General features: G+C 47.4%; 1 protein-coding gene across 2 annotated transcripts in view; it reads left to right on the top strand.

The window, feature by feature from the left end:
* The window catches only part of SYT17 (synaptotagmin 17), a 104,132-nt gene extending 91,823 nt beyond the window's left edge, over nt 1-12,309 (top strand). For both annotated transcript variants that reach the window (XM_055340165.1, XM_055340164.1), the window contains 4 exons: nt 1,204-1,369; nt 7,791-7,884; nt 10,652-10,784; nt 11,993-12,309. In XM_055340165.1, coding sequence (XP_055196140.1) covers nt 1,204-1,369; nt 7,791-7,884; nt 10,652-10,784; nt 11,993-12,072 — 473 coding nt within the window. In that variant the 3' untranslated portion in view covers nt 12,073-12,309. The remainder of the gene's footprint in view (nt 1-1,203; nt 1,370-7,790; nt 7,885-10,651; nt 10,785-11,992) is intronic.
* Nucleotides 12,310-20,248: the final 7,939 nt, after the last annotated feature.

The following is a 20,248-nucleotide window of genomic DNA, read 5'->3' as shown; positions in this document are numbered from 1 at the left end:
ACCCCACATCCTTAGGTGACTGCAAAAGGGACCCCAAAGACCAGCCAGTTTGACAGCTGAGAAGGGAGGAAATGTGCCATTGTCACAAGACACGTCAGGCAGAGCTGGTGGCTGGGACTCGGGCCCCCAGATCCCAGTGCAACAGATTTCACCATTGCCCACTGCCACGGATGAGCCACCTCACGTTGTTCAAGGAAGGTTCTAGGCATGCCCTCCAACCCCTAACGAGTCATCTTGAGTTGTGGTTTCCAAAAAGAGTATCTCCTAAGAGGCCTTCAAGGGAGGCCAACACTTGGGAAAACTTTATTGCCCCAATCATGGGTTTTCCCTCGTGTGCTTTTTTCAGAATTAGGAACACATCTTGAACCCCAGTGGTTTGATGGGCTCCAGATAGAAATAGTTTGATGAGCTGTCGTTTGTCAATAAACACCTGGAAAAATCTCTGCCTTCACCAGAGAGCCCAGAATTGCAAATTGAAACAAGATAGTATTTTTTGCTTATAAAATTTGCAAAGATTGCCATGAAAGTGATAACATGGAGCGCTGGCAAGGACCCTGTGAGGTGGGCACTCTCAGGCATTACTGGGGAGTATAAATTGCTTTCAGGAGGCAATTTAGCAAATTGTATCAAAGCCTTAAATTGTATCAATCCCTCCTCAGAAAATCACCAGAAATGCTGAAAAAGCTTGATGCACAAGGGCTGTTCGTCTCAGCATTCGGTGTAATTGTTTTTAAAGAGGGGAACCAGTCTGATTATCCACAAATTAGGGGGATGATTAAATAAACTCTTGGGGGGGGGCATTCAGTGGGGTATTCAAGAGCTATTTAAAAACAATGTTTACAAAAAATTTATATAATGACATGGGGGAAATATATTCTTACTTTTGGGATTCAGAATACTGACAGGTATGTAGAGTACAATATAATAATTGAATTTTTACAAATCACTGCATTCAAGCAGGACATGAAGAAAAATACACTAGAGCAGTAACATTTTCCAGGTGTTCTATCATGAGCATATATTACTTTTGTCATTTGGTAAATTTTGGGTATGCTTGTGTTCTTTGGACCTCAGGCATGGAATTTGACTTATCATAATGGGCCATGTTTTATTTTCATTCTTGAAAAGGTGTCAGAAGCTGTTTGCAAACCTTGTTTGCACACTGCCAACCCTCCCGCCAGTCTGTGTTCTTTCTGCCTACAGTCATGCCGGAGCTGCCCCGGGCTTCCCTCTGCCCCCTGTTCTGGATGGAGTTCAAAGGCCACTGCTACAGATTTTTCCCTCTCAATAAGACTTGGGCTGAGGCTGACTTCTACTGTTCTGAGTTCTCCATCGGCAGGAAGTCTGCCAAACTGGCCTCCATCCACAGGTGAGTGGACGTCTGTCCCCCACAGCCCGACTGAGCACCCCCTTTGGAAAGGGGAGTGAGAAATGCATTTCTCACTGGTGTTTCTCTTTGGTAATTCTAGCTAATTTGATCTAGCCTGAATTCTCATTGGAACAGTAGAAGGCAAAGCATTTAGCTTGGGTAGCAAATGGCATACTGCAGGATCCATCTTCATAAGCGCTGATTTTGTGCTGTGGCCCGCACTACGGCACAGGGGGGCTTGACCCTGTGAAAAACTCACATAAATACATGCAAAGAATATGATATGATGAATGATAACTGACATTTATTTGTTAGGTGTTTATAGACATCATCATGTTGAAGCTCTCTCTCAAACCATATTAGGTAGGGATCTTCATTGTACAGACACGGAATGTGATCCTCCAAGACGGTGACTTGCTCAAAGTTACCTACCTATAAAGTGGTGGAGCTGGGATTTGAACCTGAACAGCCAAATTCCGTAGCCCACCCACCGAGGCCTCCTTCCACATTCCTCTGTGTCTCCCTTATAAGTCCCAGTCATACTGACCATCTCCAAATTCTCCAGTCTGGTCCAGCCCTTTTACTCTTCCATACTTTTGCATATTCTGTTCCCTCTGCTGGGAATTGCCAGTCCCCAGTAAATACCTCCTCAGCCTTCAAGGCTCATCTCTTCACCAAAGTCACCCCAACTCTGGCATCCTAATTGCACTCATTGCCCACCTCTCCCAGAGCACTTTCTTTCATCACCCCATTATGACCTGTTTTCACATTAGACGTCCTCACCTACCTGTGGGTTCCTTGAAGCCAAGAGTGCTACGTTCCAATGGTACCCCAAACCACAGCTTCACAACCCTGCTTCTGTTTCTCAAGAATCTCAGAAAGACAGTTGGTGCTTTATGCTTTAGAGTCACCGAATTTTGTTAAAAACAGAGAAGGGGTCAGGTATCTTAATTTTTAAGCAAATCCCCCATGGTTTCATCCAACAGATATGGAGAGCTACCCCTGTAATCTCAGGGGTGCTCAAGAATATAGGGAGGCAGTCAGATCTTCAGGAGAAGAGGAACCACTACAAATATGAAAAACAGAGAATTTAGCACGCATGAGTGATGGAATCTAAGAACTGAAAGAGGCAGCAGTGAGGCAGACCAGAGATTCACAACGGCAGGAAGGAGGGAAGCCAATCCCACCTCTAAGGGGAGGGCAAACTAGTCTTTTTTCTTCTTTTTCTTTTTTTAAGATTGTATTTATTTATTTGAGAGAGTCAGAGAGAGAGAGAGATTGAGAGAGCAGGAGCAGGGGGGAGAGGGAGAAGCAGGCTCCCTGCTGAGCTGGGATACCAAGGTGGGACTCAATCCCAAGACCCCAAGATCATGACCTGAGCTGAAGGCACACATGCTTAACTGATTGAGCCAACCAGGTGCCCCAGGGCAAACTAGTCTTAGGAGAGCTGGAGCCACCCAGGTGAGGCAGCCCTTGCCAGCGACTCCCAAGGCAGAGAGGGAGACACATACCCTGGTTTCTCTCTCCCTCCCACCCTTATCCATGCCTCCAACTACTTGCCGGGCAGCTGACAAGAAAACCTGGGAAAAGTGGTCTTCAGGGCAAATCCTCTGTGATATAGAACAGAGTACAGGACTGGCACTTACAAGGATGAGTCAAAGAAGCTCTCGAAAATTTCGATCCTGGGGGTGCCTCAGGGGCTCAGTCAGTTGAGCACCTGCCTTCAGCTCAGGTCAGGATCCCGGGGTCCTGGGATCCAGCCCTGCATTGGGCTCCCTACTCAATGGGGTGTCTGCTTCTCCCACTCCTCCCCCCATGCTCTATCTCTTTCTCTCAGATAAATAAATAAAATCTTTCTTTAAAAAATTACGAGACTATGGAGGAAAATGAAATACATGTGATAAAAAGTAAATTCTAAAACGATTTCAGGGGCACCTGGGTGGCTCAGTCGGTTAAGTGTCCAACTCTTGATTTCAGCTCAGGTCTTGATCTCAGGGTCATGGGTTCAAGTCCCATGTCAGCATGGAGCCTGCTTGAGATTCTGTGTCTCCCTCTTCCTCCGCCCCTCCACCCCAGAGCACTCTCTTTCTTAAAAAAACAAACAAACCAAAAACCCAAATGAAGGTTTCCCTCTAGCCAGCCCACAGGAAGGGCAGCTCACCATGCTCATGGTGCTTATAACCTTAACCTTGGTTAGCCAGGCACCAGAAAGGGTTCCAGGCAAATCTGGATGCTTCTGGCAACCCCTGACCCAATTCCTGCTCTTTTCTGCCTCAACTTACCTTCTTCCTGTCTTCTCAACTGCCAGTGCCCCTCCTTGCCTTTCTCTCTCTTTTTTTTTTTTTTAAAGATTTTATTTATTTATTCATTGCAGACACAGAGAGAAAGAGGCAGAGACACAGGCAGAGGGAGAAGCAGGCTCCATGCAGGGAGCCTGATGCGGGACTCGATCCTGGGTCTCCAGGATCACACCCCAGGCCAAAGGCAGCACTAAACCACCGAGCCACTGGGGCTGCCCTCCTTGCCTTTCTCATACTAACATTCTCTCCCTTCCTTCTCCTTTACAGGTTGTTTTCCATTTGGCCATATAAAACTTTCTTGCAAACACGTAGGAAAGTTAAACCTGAACAATTCATTCAGCTATTATACATGGAATTCAGTTTGCAGAAAGCCAGACACCATTGTAAAATCCCTAATTATATCTTGTCTCTGAGACACAACCCGATTCTGTATTTCTGGTGTTTTCTCCATGGTTTTTAAATTTTTTTTCTTTCATAATTAAACACACAATCAGCTTATGTCCGTGGAGCATCTGATTGAAGCTTCAGATCCTCATACTTTCTGCTTACCTAATAATTTCCATCTTTGTTCGATTGAATTAAGTTCATCTAATCCGTGCTCCTGGATACTTACGGTAGCAACTTGGGCTTCTCTCTGTTCCAGTTATTTTGACCAGATATGGGGGAAATGCAATAAAATATTGAAATAGTTTCCCAAGCAGGTGTTGTTGAACAAAGAGGGCAAAAATCACTAAAAGTGACTGGACAGCCACTCCACCAGATGACTCCTCAAAACGTATGTTCGGCCGTCAGTGTAGCCACACGGTGAATGAGGGAGGCATTTGGGGATTCCAGCACTTGCCCAGCTGGGTAGGACCAAGGCCAAAGACCCATTGGGCTGAAAAACACTTTGTCCCCAGAAATTGGATCATTCACATGTCAGAACACACACTCTTGGAACATTGATATTGAATGGAGCCTGCTGATGGCATGAGAGGAAATGTCAAATAGATGTAAGACTTGCTATTGGTCTGTGTGGTCCTTGTGGCCCATTTGGAGAGACCGACCATGAGAAATAGAGAACTAAACCAACCAGCCTGCCCCTGGGAGGTCAGAAACGTGTGCTCCGGGTGGTCCAGGAGCGGTTACGGGTGCTCACAGGAGACTTCCTGGAAGAGCTGGTACTGGATCCAGGACCTTGAAGAATTTAGGAAGCTTAAGGAATGGGAACATCAGATGTTCCAGTTGGAGAAGCCCATGGGAGGAGATGTTATATACACTAAGGGCACTAGAGTCAGACAGTCCTGGACTAGTCCTAGCTCCGCCTCGTCCTCCTCACACCATCTGACCAAGGAGACCAAGCATGTGAAGCTCTCCCATGGTTAGCTCGACTGAGTGCTCAATAGTAGGAGCTGTTAATGATTTCATTTGTTAGAATCCTAGACATCTCAGGGCGTCAGTTCTTACTTAGTGGTCCCATGTCAGCTCATCTTTGCGAGGGCACGCAAGCCCTGCCTCGCTCACCCTCTTTTCCCTCCCTTTCCTCCAATTCAGGCTGCTGTTACAACAATACTACAGACAGGGGGGCTGATAAACAACAGAAATTTATTTCTCCCAGTTCCAGGGGCTGGAAGTTTAAAATCAGGGTGCCAGCACAGCTGGGTTCTTGGTGAGAGCTCGCTCTGAGGTCCACAAATGGGCCATCTTCATGCTGCCTCCTCACAGGGTGGAAGGGGTGACAGCGCTCTCCGGCATCTCTTTCTTCAGGCCCCTCGTCTCACTCCTGAGGGCTCCACCCTCACGATCCAATCACCTCTCAAAGTCCCCACCTCCTAATACCATCACATCGGGGGTTAGGTTTCAACATATGAATTTGAGAGGGACCCTAAGATTTAGTTTATAACAGTATTTGCTAAGCAACTCCCTGAACGTGACTGCCTGGAGAACCATGTCAGGAAAGATGCTGAGGGCCAGGGGTCCAAGTGCTTCTGGAATGCAGTAGTAATTTCTTCCACAAACACAAAATTAAGGAGAATAAACGTGGGTGCTTTGATTTGCTACCAATGGCTCAAGACAAAGGCGATCCAATGGTGGGCATTTTCGACAAGATGGCAGCCTTTGGAGGGTGGCCATTCCAATGAAGCCAATGAGAGCAGATATACTTTGTGGCAACATAGAGGGTCCGTCCACATAGTCCTGTTTTGAAGTGAGTTGTTCGCTAGGTGTTAGGTCCGAGGCTGATAATTACTACCTTATAATAACTTCCTCATCACACCAAACTTTACCTTATAATGCCAGGTGGAAGCCAAAACTGGGAATCCCCTGTCCAGTGGGATCTGTGCCTCTGGGTCTGGGAACCCTGTGAGTGCGGTGTGGCTTTTGTTCAGCCATGTGCTTTCACTTGCTTTGTCCACCCTCCTGACCTTGGCCAATGGCATTTCCCAGGCTCGCTGATGTCAGAGCACTGGGTAAGCCATCATCGCCCTCCACGGTCTTCCTGCAGCAACCCCATGTACCATGTGCCCACATGACTACAACCCAACAAGGAAAGGCAGTGGTGGAAGCTGGGCCCTTTCCAGATGCCTGTGTCTGTTTATCACGAAGGAGAGTATGTCCAAAGTGTCCCTTACAAACTTTCCCTCACATCCAATCGGCCAAACTGGGTTTTATGGCCAGCGTTAGCTCTAAAGGAGGCTGGAAAGTGAAATCTAGCTTGCCTAACTTCTGCAGGCAACAGGCAAAGGGATTAGACATGGCTGTGGAGTCAGCAACCAGTAGTATAATTTCTGTGCCCGAGTGCCAGTTTGATGCGAGGATTCACTGAGTTCATGGGTGCAAAACAAGCACAGTGCGCAGAAAACATTTTAATGATCAAATGAAAATCTCTATGTCTATCTCTCCATCCATCCATCTCTATTTCTTTGTTATCTTTGGCAGCAGACTGCCTTCAGTGTCCTCCACTGATTTCTTTTGTTAGGTGAATTATTTTATAAGCTCTTTGCAATAGGAGGTGAGAATCCCCCAAAAGACCCCAATGCCTTCTGCTACGGTTTGAATATTTGTGTCCGCCCCCCCCCCAAGTTCATATGTTGAAATCCTAACACCCAGTGTGATCATATTAGGAGGTGGGACCTTTGGGAGGTGCTTATGCCATGAGGGTGAAGCCCTCAGGAATGGGATTAGTGCCCTCATGCAAGAGACCCCACAGCGCTCCCCTAACCCCTTCCTACATGTGAGGATACAGTGAGAAGTCTGTGACCCAGAAGACGGCCCTCACCTGACCATGCTGACACCCTGACCTTGGATTTTTGCCCCCAGAACTGTTCTGGAGAAATAGAGTTCTGTTGTTGGAAAGCCATCTAGTCGATGGCATTTGATATAGCAGCCTGAAAAGACACTTTGTAAGGAGAGTGGACTGTTAACTGTAGAGCTTTGGTTTTGCTGAGTGGGCTCTGCTAAGTTCAAGCCCAGGGCTGAATTTTCCAGGAAAGCAAAAGATTTTGGAGATGGAATGTGAGAAAAAAAATTAGTATGATAAGTAAAGACTTGCTGCATAAGGAGGGCTTTTGAGAGAAAACAAAAATGTCTAGTGGAGATTTGTCTTAAATTATTTCATGTGCATAATGTAGTATAAACCTCTTTGTCTCTTCACGATATTGTCAATATACTCCAGCTTGTTCACTTGTGTTTTGGAGGCAGATTTAAATTTTTAAGATGAATCGCAGTGCTGAGATCTGCTTTGAACCAGGATGAATCCAATCCAGGGGTGCCTATGAAAGACAGTCACGCAGCCTGGGTGGCTCAGCGGTTTAGCGCCACCTTCAGACCAGGGCGTGATCCTGGAGACCCAGGATCGAGTCCCACGTTGGCTCCCTGCTTGGAGCCTGCTTCTCCCTCTGCCTGAGTCTCTGCCTCTCTCTCTCTCTCTGTCTCTCATGAATAAATAAATAAAATCTTAAAAAAAAAAAGAAGAAGAAAAGACAGTCACATCTGGGTGATGTAATTAAAGAAAGAGCAGGATTGCATCATACCGTCAATTGATGTTGGTCCTGGAAGGTTAACAAGGATTGCTTTCAATTTTCAACTCTGTCCTATGAAAAGAGGCAAGGAGTAACATGCAATGGCGTTGCTCACATTTGCAGCTGGGAAGAGAATGTCTTTGTATATGACCTGGTGAACAGCTGTGTGCCTGGGATCCCAGCTGACATCTGGACAGGGCTTCATGATCATAGACAGGTAAGAAAGCAATGGCCATCAGGCCCTCTTGGAAGCTCCAGCCAAGACGCCACTTCGATTTAGCCAATCTTTCGCATGGCATCTAAATGCCAGGTGACTGCTACATGCCCCACACACAGAGAGAAATCAGACACCAAGACATCCCAGTTAGAATATAGTGGTGCAAAAGAGCATATGATGGAAACACAGTATGGTCAGAGAAGGCTCCATTTGGGTTTGAGTTCCCAAAAAGTCATACACAAATGTGTAATTACATGTGCAAGAGATTTCTGTGGGGAAAGATCTGGGAGGATAAAAAAAAAAAAAAAAAAAAAAAGGAGGCAGGGAATGTGTCCAGGCAGAAATGTGGGTCTGAGACCTGTGAGGGGAGCAGGGGAAGGAAGGCCAGAGAGGAAGAGCCTCTGATCACAGCATATGATCTGAGAAAGATTTGGTTAGGCCAGTAGGGAGTTGCCTGAGTTGTCTCTCGGGCAAGAAGGCCATTAGAGGAGTGCTGCACCCGGCAGGAATGGGGCAGCCATCGCGCCCTCGAGTATTTGCTGAGACAGGGCCTGGGCACAGCCTGGAGGAAGCCAGGTCTCTCTGTGAAGGCAGGGATGGACCCAAGGGGGGAGGCAAGTTCAGGCCATCAGTCAGCTATGTTCCCTGTAGCCGGTCCTCCTAAAGGAGCTCTCAGCAGTGTCCTTCCATGGCTACCCCGGCCCCCTAGTTGAGAGACGTTTAAGCTGGTGTCTAATGGATATATAGGAGTCAGCCAGAGGAAGAAGCAGGTAGAGGGAATAGCATGGGCCAAAGGCCTGAAGTGTGAGTGCTCGTGACCCATTCAAAGACCTTAAAGACAAGCGAGTCTGGGATGCAGAGTGGGGCAGGGGTCGATGGGTTAATGGTGAGGCATTGGGCCAAAAAGGATAGCCAGCGCCAGACCTTATAGCTGGCGATATCCCTGCAGACTCCACAGGGACATTGTGTCCCCATACTTGTCCTGGGTGAGCTGAATACTGTCTCTCTTCTGCACCTGTGCTGCCAGCCTCACCCCAGAGTACTGTGGGGCACAGTTCTCCAGTTCCAGCTCCTGTCCTGTTGCTTACTGGTGGGTAGATGACTTGGGGCAATTTTTTTTTTTTTTTTTTTTTTTTTTTTACCTCTCTGGGCTTCAGTTTCCTCAGATACAAAACTGGGACAATGATAATAATGCCTTGGTGTAAAAAAGTAAAAGAGCTTAGCCTGGTGCTTGGCACATTATCACAGCTCATTAGGCTGGTGGGAGCTGCTGTCAAAGGAGCAAAAGTAACCATAGTGGCCAAACTCAATAGAGATCTATCTTTTAAATCCATAGAGTTCATCTGGCAAGAACCTATATAGAAGTTGTAATTTAAAAAAAAAAAACCCACATTTCTATTTGTAATAGTAATTTTAAAATAGGACTATGTGGGTTGGGGGGGTGTTGGGCGGCTCAGTCGGTTAAACATCTGACTCTAGGTTTCGAATCAGGTCCTGATCTCAGGGTCGTGAGATCAAGACCCAGGTTGGGCTCCCTGCTCATCGAGGGGTCTACTTGAAGATTCCCTTTCTCCCTCTGCCCCTCTCCCCACTTGTGTGTGTATGCTCACATGCGTGCTCTCTCTCTCTCTCTCTCTCTCTCTCTCTCTCTCTCTGTGTATCTCAAATAAATAAATGTTAAAATAAAGTGGGATTATAAGGGTGCCTGGCTGGCTCGGTCAGAAGAGCGTGCAACTCTTAATCTTGAGGTCATGAGTTCAAGCCCCACATTGGGCATAGAGAGTGCTTAAGTAAATAAATAAACCTTTAAAAAAATATATATGAAATTAAATGGGATGATGAAGACACTCAACTGGGGCTTAAGGAACTTGTATTACAACATTTAAGAATGATAGTACAGTAAAGGGGCTTGTTTTTTTAAATTTTATTTTCGGGGCTGGGGCACCAGGAACCGGGTACCAGCTAAGTCCTCCGTGGGCTTTACCCCATCAGTCCCCCAGGACCTTTCTGGGGGCAGACATGAGCCCCATGGTAACAGTGCGGAAACCGATGCGGAGAGGTAAGGTCCCTTGTCAGATTGCGGTGAAGAGGTGGGTAGAGCTGCTGGGACAAGCTCTGACCTCTCTGGGAGGCGCATGCCATGCCCGTGATCGCCCCCTCCGCAATCATCAGTGCTCCAGGGCAGACTTTTCTAAGAACTTGAATAAATGCAGAAACGGCTTGTGTTCCAGAACATTGCAAAGATGTAGTCCTCTCCACAGTTAATTTGCACATTTATTTTAACACCAATCAAATTCCCGACAGGCGTTCTCTTGTAATTGGACAGAGCGGTCCCACGTCGGGCAAGAAAAATACACCCTCTGTGGACAAAAGGAAAGAAATGAAGGGTGACCCCTGTCTGCTGGTAAATTAAAAAAAAAAAAGTGTAGTAGGTAAGGTCTTGGATTCGAATGCCAGCACTAATGCTTTATGAAGCTGTACGACTTTGGCTGGCTAGACCACTCCGATCTCGGTTTCCTCACCTGTGAAATGGGGATGAGGGTGCCCACCTTGAGGACAGAGAGGTGAAAGCACCTGGCGTGGCCCCTGATAAGGCTTCACTGAGCGGCAGTTGGCAGTGGTGGCACGACACTATCTCACAGCCACCGAGGACCTCTGTCCTGCTCCATAGGGAGGTGTTGGGTGTCATTCCCCAGCTGGGGCTGGCTCTCATGCCAGATCTTTCTCTCGTGGGCTTGCTTCCTCCACTCGGGATGGGACCGCCCAGGAAGGCCAGTTTGAGTGGACGGACGGCTCCTCCTATGACTACAGCTACTGGGACGGGAGCCAGCCAGATGACGGCGTCCACGCGGACCCCGAAGAGGAGGATTGCGTGCAGATATGGTACCGGCCCAGCAGCGGTGGGTGCCCCAGGGAGCAGGGTTCCTGCAGGGGTGCTGGGGAGGTGCCATGGGCGGCCAATTAGGTGGCTGGGGGCGCCAGGGGCCTTCTTCACAGTAGATGCAGTTTAAACGGTACGTGGCGGTGCGTGGTTGACATGCAGGCTGCAATCTGCGATCCGAATGAAAAGGTATTAGTGGTAGGGGCGGGGCACTTGTACAAGGAGCAAAGGACAGGATGGTGCTTCTGTGTCAGCTGACCAGGGCACCCACGTGCAACCCTAGCCCAGGCTCCCGAGGATTGGAACCGAGGCCTGGCTGCAGAAGCACGCAGGTGTAAGTGGTGAAAAGAATACACACCAGGGTTCGAGCCCCAGCCCTGCTGCTCTCCAGCTCTGTGTCCTTGCAGGGAATTACATGTGCTCTCGGACATCCCATGGGCCCTTCTGTAAAATGGGTTTAGTAAACATTCCTACCCACCGGGCAGATCTGGGGGTTATAGGAGATAGAGCTGGGCCGGCCTGGACCCCGGCTCCACCCCTTATTAATCTCGGGAGCCCAAAGTGAACGCCTTCACCTCTTGGTGCCTGGATGTCTTCATCTGCAAAATGAGCTAATGCTACTTAACTTGCAGGGTTGCTGTGAAGAAGAAAGAAGCTAATGCACATAAGGTGGCCACTATGGCTTGCATGCAGTATTAGCAATTGCCGCCATCAGGATTAACGGTATCATCACTCCTCACACCAACCCTGAGAAGTAAAAACTATCAATATTCTCATTTGGCAGATGAAAAAACAGAAGCTCAGAGAATTCAGTGATTTGCTCATGGTCACACAGCAAGTAGTGAAGCAGTTTCAAACAAAGATTTACTGAAGTCCAGATTCAAGCACTCAACTGCTACTCCCTGGGTGCTCTTTTTCTTTTCCTGGTCAGGAGAGGCAGGTATGGAACAGGGACTTGCTACCCTGGAGGCCAGGCTGGAGCCTGGGAGCCAGAGCTGGGCCTAGTATCAGGGTGAAGTTTGTCCTGCCCTATCCACAGTGGCAAGTCAGGACTAGCCTTATGAGAGAGAAAGGCTGGACAGCAGCCTCATCAAGCATCAGCAAGAAAGGGGTGCCAGTGCAGATGCGAGGCCACTGGAGAGGGCTTTTACTCCAGTGGGGTAGTGAGGTGACTTTTACTGTGGTAGGTGGACCCTCACCCAGATTCTCTGCTTCTCTCCATCACAGCTCTGAGGTCCTGGAATGATAACACCTGCAACCACAAGTTCCCCTTTGTCTGCAAGATCGCCTCTCTGACCATTCACTGATCCAGTCTTGGCCCCTCACAGTGAGCAGTGAGCCCAGCTCCAACACCATCTTGTAGCTGTACGTAACGTAGATCAAACAATAATGTGAAACACAGATGAGATAGAGCTCCTGGGCAGAGATTTGAAGCAAGCAAGCTTTAATGATACAGAGTGGTTACTTGGTCATAAGTGACAGGATACACAAGATAAACTGGCTTGATAAATAAAAAGGGGCGGCAGATTTGTCACCCCAAGTAAACAGAAGTCCAAGGTTGTTCTAGATTCAGACTTGAATTTCATTGGCCTGGCTCAGCACATTCCACTTTGGTGTATGTTGGTTGGCTAGGCCCTGCCTAGATGCACATCTCTGGGCAGGAAGGGTTGGGTGGGAGTCAATACCATCTGAACCACGTGGGCCTAAAGAGGTGGGTGGTTCCCCAAAGAAAAACAAAAATATTAACGAATCTATACATTGCCAGTGGAAGAATAAAACGGTGAAGCCATCCTGGAAAACAACATGGTGGTTCCTCAAAAAGTTGAACATAGAATTACCATATGACCCAGCAATTCCAATGCTGGATATATACCCAATGGTATTGAAGACAGGTATTCGAAGGTGAAGGGTCATAGTAGCATTATTCACAATGGCCCCCAAAATGGAAACATCTTTGGGGGTACCACCCAGATGACCTCATCCCATGGGTCAGGGTCCCAACTAGAGCCCTTGACCATAGTCAAGCCTTGATCATAGCCTTGCTTGGGAGCTTAACTGCCTTTGAAGTTCGATCCCTCTGAGTCCTGGGCTTGATCTGCCCTCCTGCCAGCTTCTTTGTCTGCAACCAAAGAGGTTTCTTGGCTTTCACTTCTAGAGCAAGGGTCTGTTACTTGTCCTTGGCTGATGAGTATCCTTCTGTAGAGCATCAAAGCCTTGTAGCAACAGCCATCCAACCTAGTTATGCTCAGGGGTACTGTATTCTCTGTTCATCGACTGCCTGATACATGGCCTCTCCTACAGCATTCCCTGTCCCCCAGTACATCCTCCCAGCTCAGTCCATCGAGTTACAACCACCTTGTGCCAGGGCCTGTCTGGGTTCTACCCACCACTACCAATTGCCAGCGTAGAGGGAAGCCATCCTGCCCCTAAGCTCTGCCTTGTTGCCTGCTTCTTCAGACCACTCCCAGTATCAGTGGTTCTAGACTGGGTTTTCTGGTAGCAGTTGCTGAAACAGAGTTTGGCATAGAGGTCATTTATTAGGAACCAATACCTGTGAGAGGAAAGCAGAGGGACAAGGAGACCTGAGATGTGACCTAGTGAATTATCAGCCAGCCTGGCAGGGAGATCCAGGAGAAATATTGACATCGGAGCAGACCACATGGGGCTGAGATGGCCAGGCCATTCAGTCAGTGACACAGGTTTCCTCAGAAAGGATGTTACTTCTCTGGGGCTGATGCTGACCCTGAAGGAGCTGACAGCTAAGAGCTCTTTGCCCTCTTCCCCCGGAGGGGGATCTGAGTGGGGCATCTCCATGTTACCACAACTGGAATCACAAAGACATAAGTTCAAAGCACCTGGGTGGCTCAGTCTGTTAAGCATCCAACTCTTGATTTCAGCTCAGGTCATGATTTCAGGATCATGGGATCGAGCCCTAAGTTGGGCTCTGTGCTGAGCGTGGAGCCTACTTAGGATTCTCTCTCTCTCTCTCTCTCTCTCTCTCTTCTCCCTTAGCCCCTCCTCCCTTCTCTCAAATAATAAATAAAATATATCTTTAAAAAAAAGACATAGGGGATCCCTGGGTGGCACAGCGGTTTGGCGCCTGCCTTTGGCCCAGGGCGCGATCCTGGAGACCCGGGATCGAATCCCACGTCGGGCTCCCGGTGTATGGAGCCTGCTTCTCCCTCTGCCTGTGTCTCTGCCTCTCTCTCTCTCACTGTGTGCCTATCATAAATAAAAAAAAAAAAAAAAAAAAAAAAACAAACAAAAAGACATAGATTCAAATACCACCATTTCCACTTACCACGTGACCCCATTTAACTCACTTAACCTCTCTGAGTGTCAGTTTTCTCCTTGGAAAAATGGAGATGCATTCCCCTCCAGCTTTGACTGTGATTTATCAGGAAGATCTGGGTAATGAGGAGCTCTCCATAGGTGACTTTTCCTGAAAACTAAAACTCATTCCCCAAGCATCACAACTAACTCTATTTTTTCTACTTTGAATAGGAATCTTCTAAACAGTGTTATACATTTCCCTGCTTCCCTAAACAGATGATATTCAACAAGATTAGTCTTTTCTCGATGATTCAGGGTCATGTGCGCTTCATCTACTTCAGGTATTTTTGTCGCCTGTCATCATATCTGGGTGTCAGTGTGCCAGTCTCTGACAGCCCACAGAATCTCCCATCTTTTCTAGACTGTTGCTGCTGAGATGCTGTGGGCAGGGAAGCCAGGCAACCAAGCCTGAGAATAACCCATGAGAGAGAAAGTGAGAGAGAGAGGGTGGGGGGAAAGCAGGGGAGATAGATAAGTGATGGATGCATGGATGGATGGATGGGCAGATGGGTGGATGAACAGATGCATGGGTGCATGGATGGATGGATGGATGGATGGATGGATGGATAGATGGATGGGTGGATAGATAGGCAAATGGATGAATGGATGGACAGATGGATAGGTGGAAGGATGGGTGGATGCATGCATGAATGCATGCATGGATGGAATGGATGGGTAGATGGATGGGTAGATAGATGGGCAGATAGATGGATGGATGCATGCATGCATGGAAGAAAGGGTGGAAACAATCAAGAGATATTTTTAGAGAGACCTAGACGTGGATAGATGGGCAGACAGACAGGGAGGCTGGCGCTCAAGATAATAGATATATATCACCCATAGGATCGTCGTAAGTGAAGCATACAGTCCCAGCATGCGGGCGTATCAAAATGTATTTAACACTCCTTCTATTGTTAATCTTTTAGCTGCATCTAATTTTTCCCTATTACAGATAACACAGTGATAAGCATCTCTGTATATACATCCTCAATTATTTTCCTGGGGATATATTCCTAGAAGTGGAATTACCAGTTCAAAGTGTATGCACATTTAAGAAATAGGATTACTTTTTTATTACAAAAATGTGCATGCAGACTGCAAAAACATATGCAGCGTGCCTCGTGTGTATCTCCCATAATCCCACCAGCCAGAGTTAGCCACTATTGACCTTTTAATAGTGTTTTCTGGGTGTATGTACTGTGAGCACCTTGAGAATTCACCTTGAGGGCCTCCTACTCCCAGGGAAATAATTGACTGAGGGCCCTGGCTTTTGTGGCTGAAATCCATCGTTTTGTTTTCTCTGAGGCCTTACTTCCTATAGGCTGCTCCCAGGCAATGACTGAGCAGCCCTGTTCCTGGGGAGGGAGGGGGCAGCATTCCTTTGTTGGTGGACTTTGGCTCAGGGACACCAGATGGCCTTGCTGAACTTGCCTTAGACTACCCCTGTCCTTCCCTAGGGGGCCAGACTTGCATCACAGGCTGACACCTCTCCCAGCCTTCCCTGGCTCTCTTCGTATTTTGTTTCACAAAGTCATTTCCTCCAATAAAATCCTTGCACAGTTAATCCATCCTGGTGCCTGCTTCTCAGGGGACCCAGATTAACACATACACCTCAAATACAATGAGACTCCCCCCAGAAGTCCGTTCTAATTTATATTCATACCTGCAGTGTATAGAGTCCCTCTTTACCTGCACTTTTGCCAACACATTGGCCCACCTTCAGACTGAGCCCCCAGTTAGCAGATGGATGCTCCTTTTGCTCCCTTGCCAGTCCTCAGAGGCAAGTGCATCACTGAGACTGTTATGATTGCTGGTGACAGAAAACCCAACCCAAACGGCATTAAACACAAGAAGACTTTGATTTACTCATTAAGCTGAAAAGCCCAGAGGTATCTAGCTTCAGTCGCAGCTCGATCCAGGGGCTTAAATGATATTGTCAAAGATATTTGTCTCCCTGTTCTGCCGCCATGGTGTCGGCTTGATCCTGAAGCTCCAGTCTCTCCACTTGGGAAAACAAAAATGGCCAGTTTAATTCTACAGCTCATATCCTTCAAGAGAAGGAGGGGTGTCTCTTTCTCAGAAGCCCTGGCAACCATCTCTTATCGTATCATTGGCTGTACCTGGGTTGTTTGGCCAATTCAACCCATCATCATGGCCAGGAGGAGAAAAAATTGATTGCTTAAGTCAATCAGTCTTGCAGGATCCATGCAATCAAGCCTGAGAGCTGAAGACATGTGGCTTTCCAAAAGGAATTGGAGGTATGTTTTGTCAAAAAAGAGCTGATGGAAGCCATATTGAAAACAACAACAACAAAAATATCTCTAGTACCAGGAGGCAGTGAGGAACCAACTCTAAATTTCAAACTGGTGGGCAGCCCAGGTGGCTCAGTGGTTTAGCACCGCCTTCAGCCCAGGGCCTGATCCTGGAGACCCGGGATCGAGTCCCACATCCAGCTTCCTGTGTGGAGACTGTTTCTCCCTCTGCCTGTGTCTCAGCCTCTCTCCCTCTGTGTCTCTCATGAATAAATACATAAAATCTTTTAAAAAATAAAAAATATTTCAAATTGGGAAGGAAGATGAGAACACAGAAAGCTAACTGCAGCCTCAGGGCAGTCTTCCCAGAGAAGGGCAAGACCACATCTCACGCCCGTGAAAAGTCTTTGGAGGGAGTGTTTTTTCTTCCTATTCTCAGCTCGTAACAAGTAGCATATTCTCTGTAGGGCTGCAAAAGAGAATCAGGAGCTGTTATTAGCTGTCAAAATAAACACAAGGGGCATAGTTAAGTGGTTTACCCAATTCAAAGGATAACAATAATATATTAAAAAAACAAAACAACAACAACAGAGAAATCAAACCTGTTATTTTGAAGTGAATTTCAGAGCCAACAGCCAGGCATCCATCCTTTTAAGGAGGCTCGGACCAGCTGGGGAATTCTCTTGAGGAAGCCAGTCCTCACAAATATGCCATGTTAGAAGAATCCAGGGCTTTCTTTTCTATCCAGGTTAGGCTGCAACAGCACTTCTTCCCAAAATCTACCGACTGAAAAAAAAAAACCAAAAAACAAAAAAACAAAATCTACTGACTGTCAGGGACCTTAGCCATGGAAGCTGGTGCAGTCCTCTCAACAAGCCCACTATAGGGGCTCTGCTGAGCCTCAAGGTGAGGATCGTGAGCTTGGAGTCAGAGTCGTGGCTCAGATCCCAGCCGCGGCACTTGCAAGGTCTAACCCGGGGCAAGCTGCTTCACCTCACCAGGCTTCCACTTGGAAAAGCAAATGGGAATGAGGCTGTGAGGACATAGTGAGATGCTCCATGAAAAGTGCTTACACAGTGGCTGGCACATAGTAGACACTCAATAAACATCCGCTGTCATTATGCTGATTGGTACTCCCATGCCCACTTCATCAGGTAGGCCAAGGACAGGACACCGCCCATTTAGTATTGAACCAGGATGACTCAGCACCTGTTGCGTGTACTTGAGAATGTCCTCGTTGCCACAGATCCTTCTTTCTGTGACACTTCAACATCCCTGGGCGATGTTCATTCCAGTTTATCTCCTCAAAGGAAGAAACCTTTCAACCCACGTGGGCAGCACCCAGGTCCTGGTCCTCTTGGCTTGTGTACTGCCACAACACAAGCAATCCTGAGCCGTCCTCCTTCCCCACTGCCAGACCACTGGTGGGGACGCAGGTGCACACCTCTGCTGAAACCTGGCATCAGGATAGCAGTCTGCTCACCTGAGACAGAGCCCCCTGTGCAGGCACTTGGTGCAGTGAATGACATGGAGCACTTTGCCCACGTGGGGCCCACCCAGTCATGCCTGAGTTACTGCAGCTCCGCATTTCAACTTGGGACACGTGCCAAAGTGGTTGGGTCCTAACAGGTTCATCAGTCTTGGCCACCTCCTGTGCCCAGAACAGCCCTTCTCCTCTCTCTTGATGTGCAGACACCAAAAGCAGGATTATGCCTCATTCCCTCCTCCTATGGCTTCCAGGAGCTAGGATGGGCCACTGGAAAAGCTGTTTTTTCCTCTATACCGAGAGAGCCTACAGTCTTACATTCGAATAACCAAGTGGCCTGTTATGTAAGGAAGCATTCAGTTTCATGGTGGGAGGAGAGGTTTTTCTCCCTTTCCAACTAACTGGGACTAAGGAAGCATATGGAGACCAGTTGTGAGGTGTCCCAAAGTATTTGATAGTCATAATAATTAAAATGGAAGGTCTGACAGGGATTTACTCATTTTTTAAGACTGAGCTCAAGATTATACCCCAGTTCTAGCCACACTCACCCTTGGCTTTCATTCCAATATGCATTCTTCAAAATGGAAAGGAAGAGACAGAGTGAGGGCAGAGGTTCCCAGGCTATTACATATTACTGTGCATTTCTGGAACAATATGTTATAAATGTGAACATTTTCCATTATCTATGGCATGGGAGATGGGGGATAAACAGGGTTGAGAATTATTGCCCTAAAAGAAATCATCAGTTAAATAAACTATGGCACATGTCAGTGGAACATTGTGCAGCCTCTGTGTACAGACACAAAATATGTGTAAGGCATACTGTTGGGTGCTAAAGGCAAGTTGTAGAAAAATGGATGAAATATATAATTTAGGGGTTCCTGGGTGGCACAATAGGTTAAGCATCTGACTCTTGGTTTCTGCTCATGTCGTGATTCCAGCCACACATTGGGTTCTGCGCTGGGTGTGGAGTCTGCTTAAGATTCTCTTTCTCCCTCTTCCTTTGCCCATCCCTGACACTCACTCTCTCTCCCTCAAATAAGTAAATCTTTTAAAAAATGTATATAGCTACTTTAATTTTTTTATTTTTTAAGATTTTATTTATTTATTCATGAAAGGCAGAAAGAGAGAGAGAGAGAGAAAGAGAGAGATTGGCAGAGGAAGAAGCAGGCTCCATGCAGGGAGCCTGATGTGGGACTCGATCCAGGGACTCCAGGATCACACCCTGGGCTGAAGGTGGCACTAAACTGCTGAGCCACCCAGGGATCCCTATATAGCTACTTTTAAAATATGATGAATTCAGCCCATTCTCTCTCATAACCCCTAAGGCTAGGTTCGACTTGGCCATGCACCCAGGACCAACCGCAGTGACCAGGACAAAATGCTAATATGTTTAATATATTTATTGCCAAATCCTTTCAAGAAGGGAATACCAATTTCCACCCTAATCTATGCAAAGATGACAAAAATAATAACATTCATTGCTGGTACTGAACAATAATTGGGCTTTTTTAAGATTTTATGATTTTATTTATTTGACAGAGAGAGAGAGCACAAGCAGGGGGAGCGGCAGGCAGAGGGATAGGAAGAAACAGGCTCCCCACAGAGCAGGGAGCCTGATGTGGGGCTCGATCCCAGGACCCTGGGATCATGACCTGAGCTGAAGGCAGACACTTAACCAACTGAGCCACTCGGATGCCCCCAAACAATAATTCTTTGGTTACCACTGAGGATGAGCATTTGTTTATAGTGGTCTTGGCCATCTTGAATTGAGAGGAGAACTGCCAGTTTCTAGAGTCTTCCTCAGCTGGGAGATGCCCCCTCCCAGCACCCAGGGACTATTTAATTAACACCTACCCCCCATGGAACCAAATAACAACCAAGCTTCCAGTGAACTTGCCCTCAGCAGGAGTCCTGCTGCTCCCCACGCCCACTGGAGTCAATGCTATTTGTCTTACAATAGAAAGTCTCCAGTGGTAACGCTGGGCTGTCAGAGCCAAGTCATCTAGGGAGCTCTGGTTCCTATTATAATGATACCACAGGAATGAGTCCCCAGCTGTGCCATAAGCATGGGTGCAAGGGGTAGATGGGGGAGATGCGGGCAAAGCCGTGCAGAAGCCCTCAGAGGCTCTACACGCCCTGCTGGCCTCCACGTGGGCCCTGGCAGCTTGATGTTCACTGGTCGCTCATTGCCAAGCCCCGCTGTGCATTTGCCACTCTCAGTATCATTAACTCACTATCTCTCATCCATGCAGGCCAGCCCATTGCCAGCTCCAGCCATTGGCTCCTTGAAGGAGGGCGTGGTTGCAAAAAGGGCCTCATAGTAATAATAGAGGGATGGGGAAAAATTGTAGGCATCAGAATTTCTTGTAGGGACAGACTTGACTTTTTTTAGAAAAATATTTTGATAAA

This window comes from Nyctereutes procyonoides, unplaced genomic scaffold, assembly GCF_905146905.1.
Source record: "Nyctereutes procyonoides isolate TBG_1078 unplaced genomic scaffold, NYPRO_anot_genome, whole genome shotgun sequence".
In the NCBI taxonomy this organism is placed as follows: Eukaryota; Metazoa; Chordata; class Mammalia; order Carnivora; family Canidae; genus Nyctereutes; species Nyctereutes procyonoides.
Note: the sequence above shows the minus strand (reverse complement) of the source record. Positions and strands in the feature narration are given on the sequence as shown.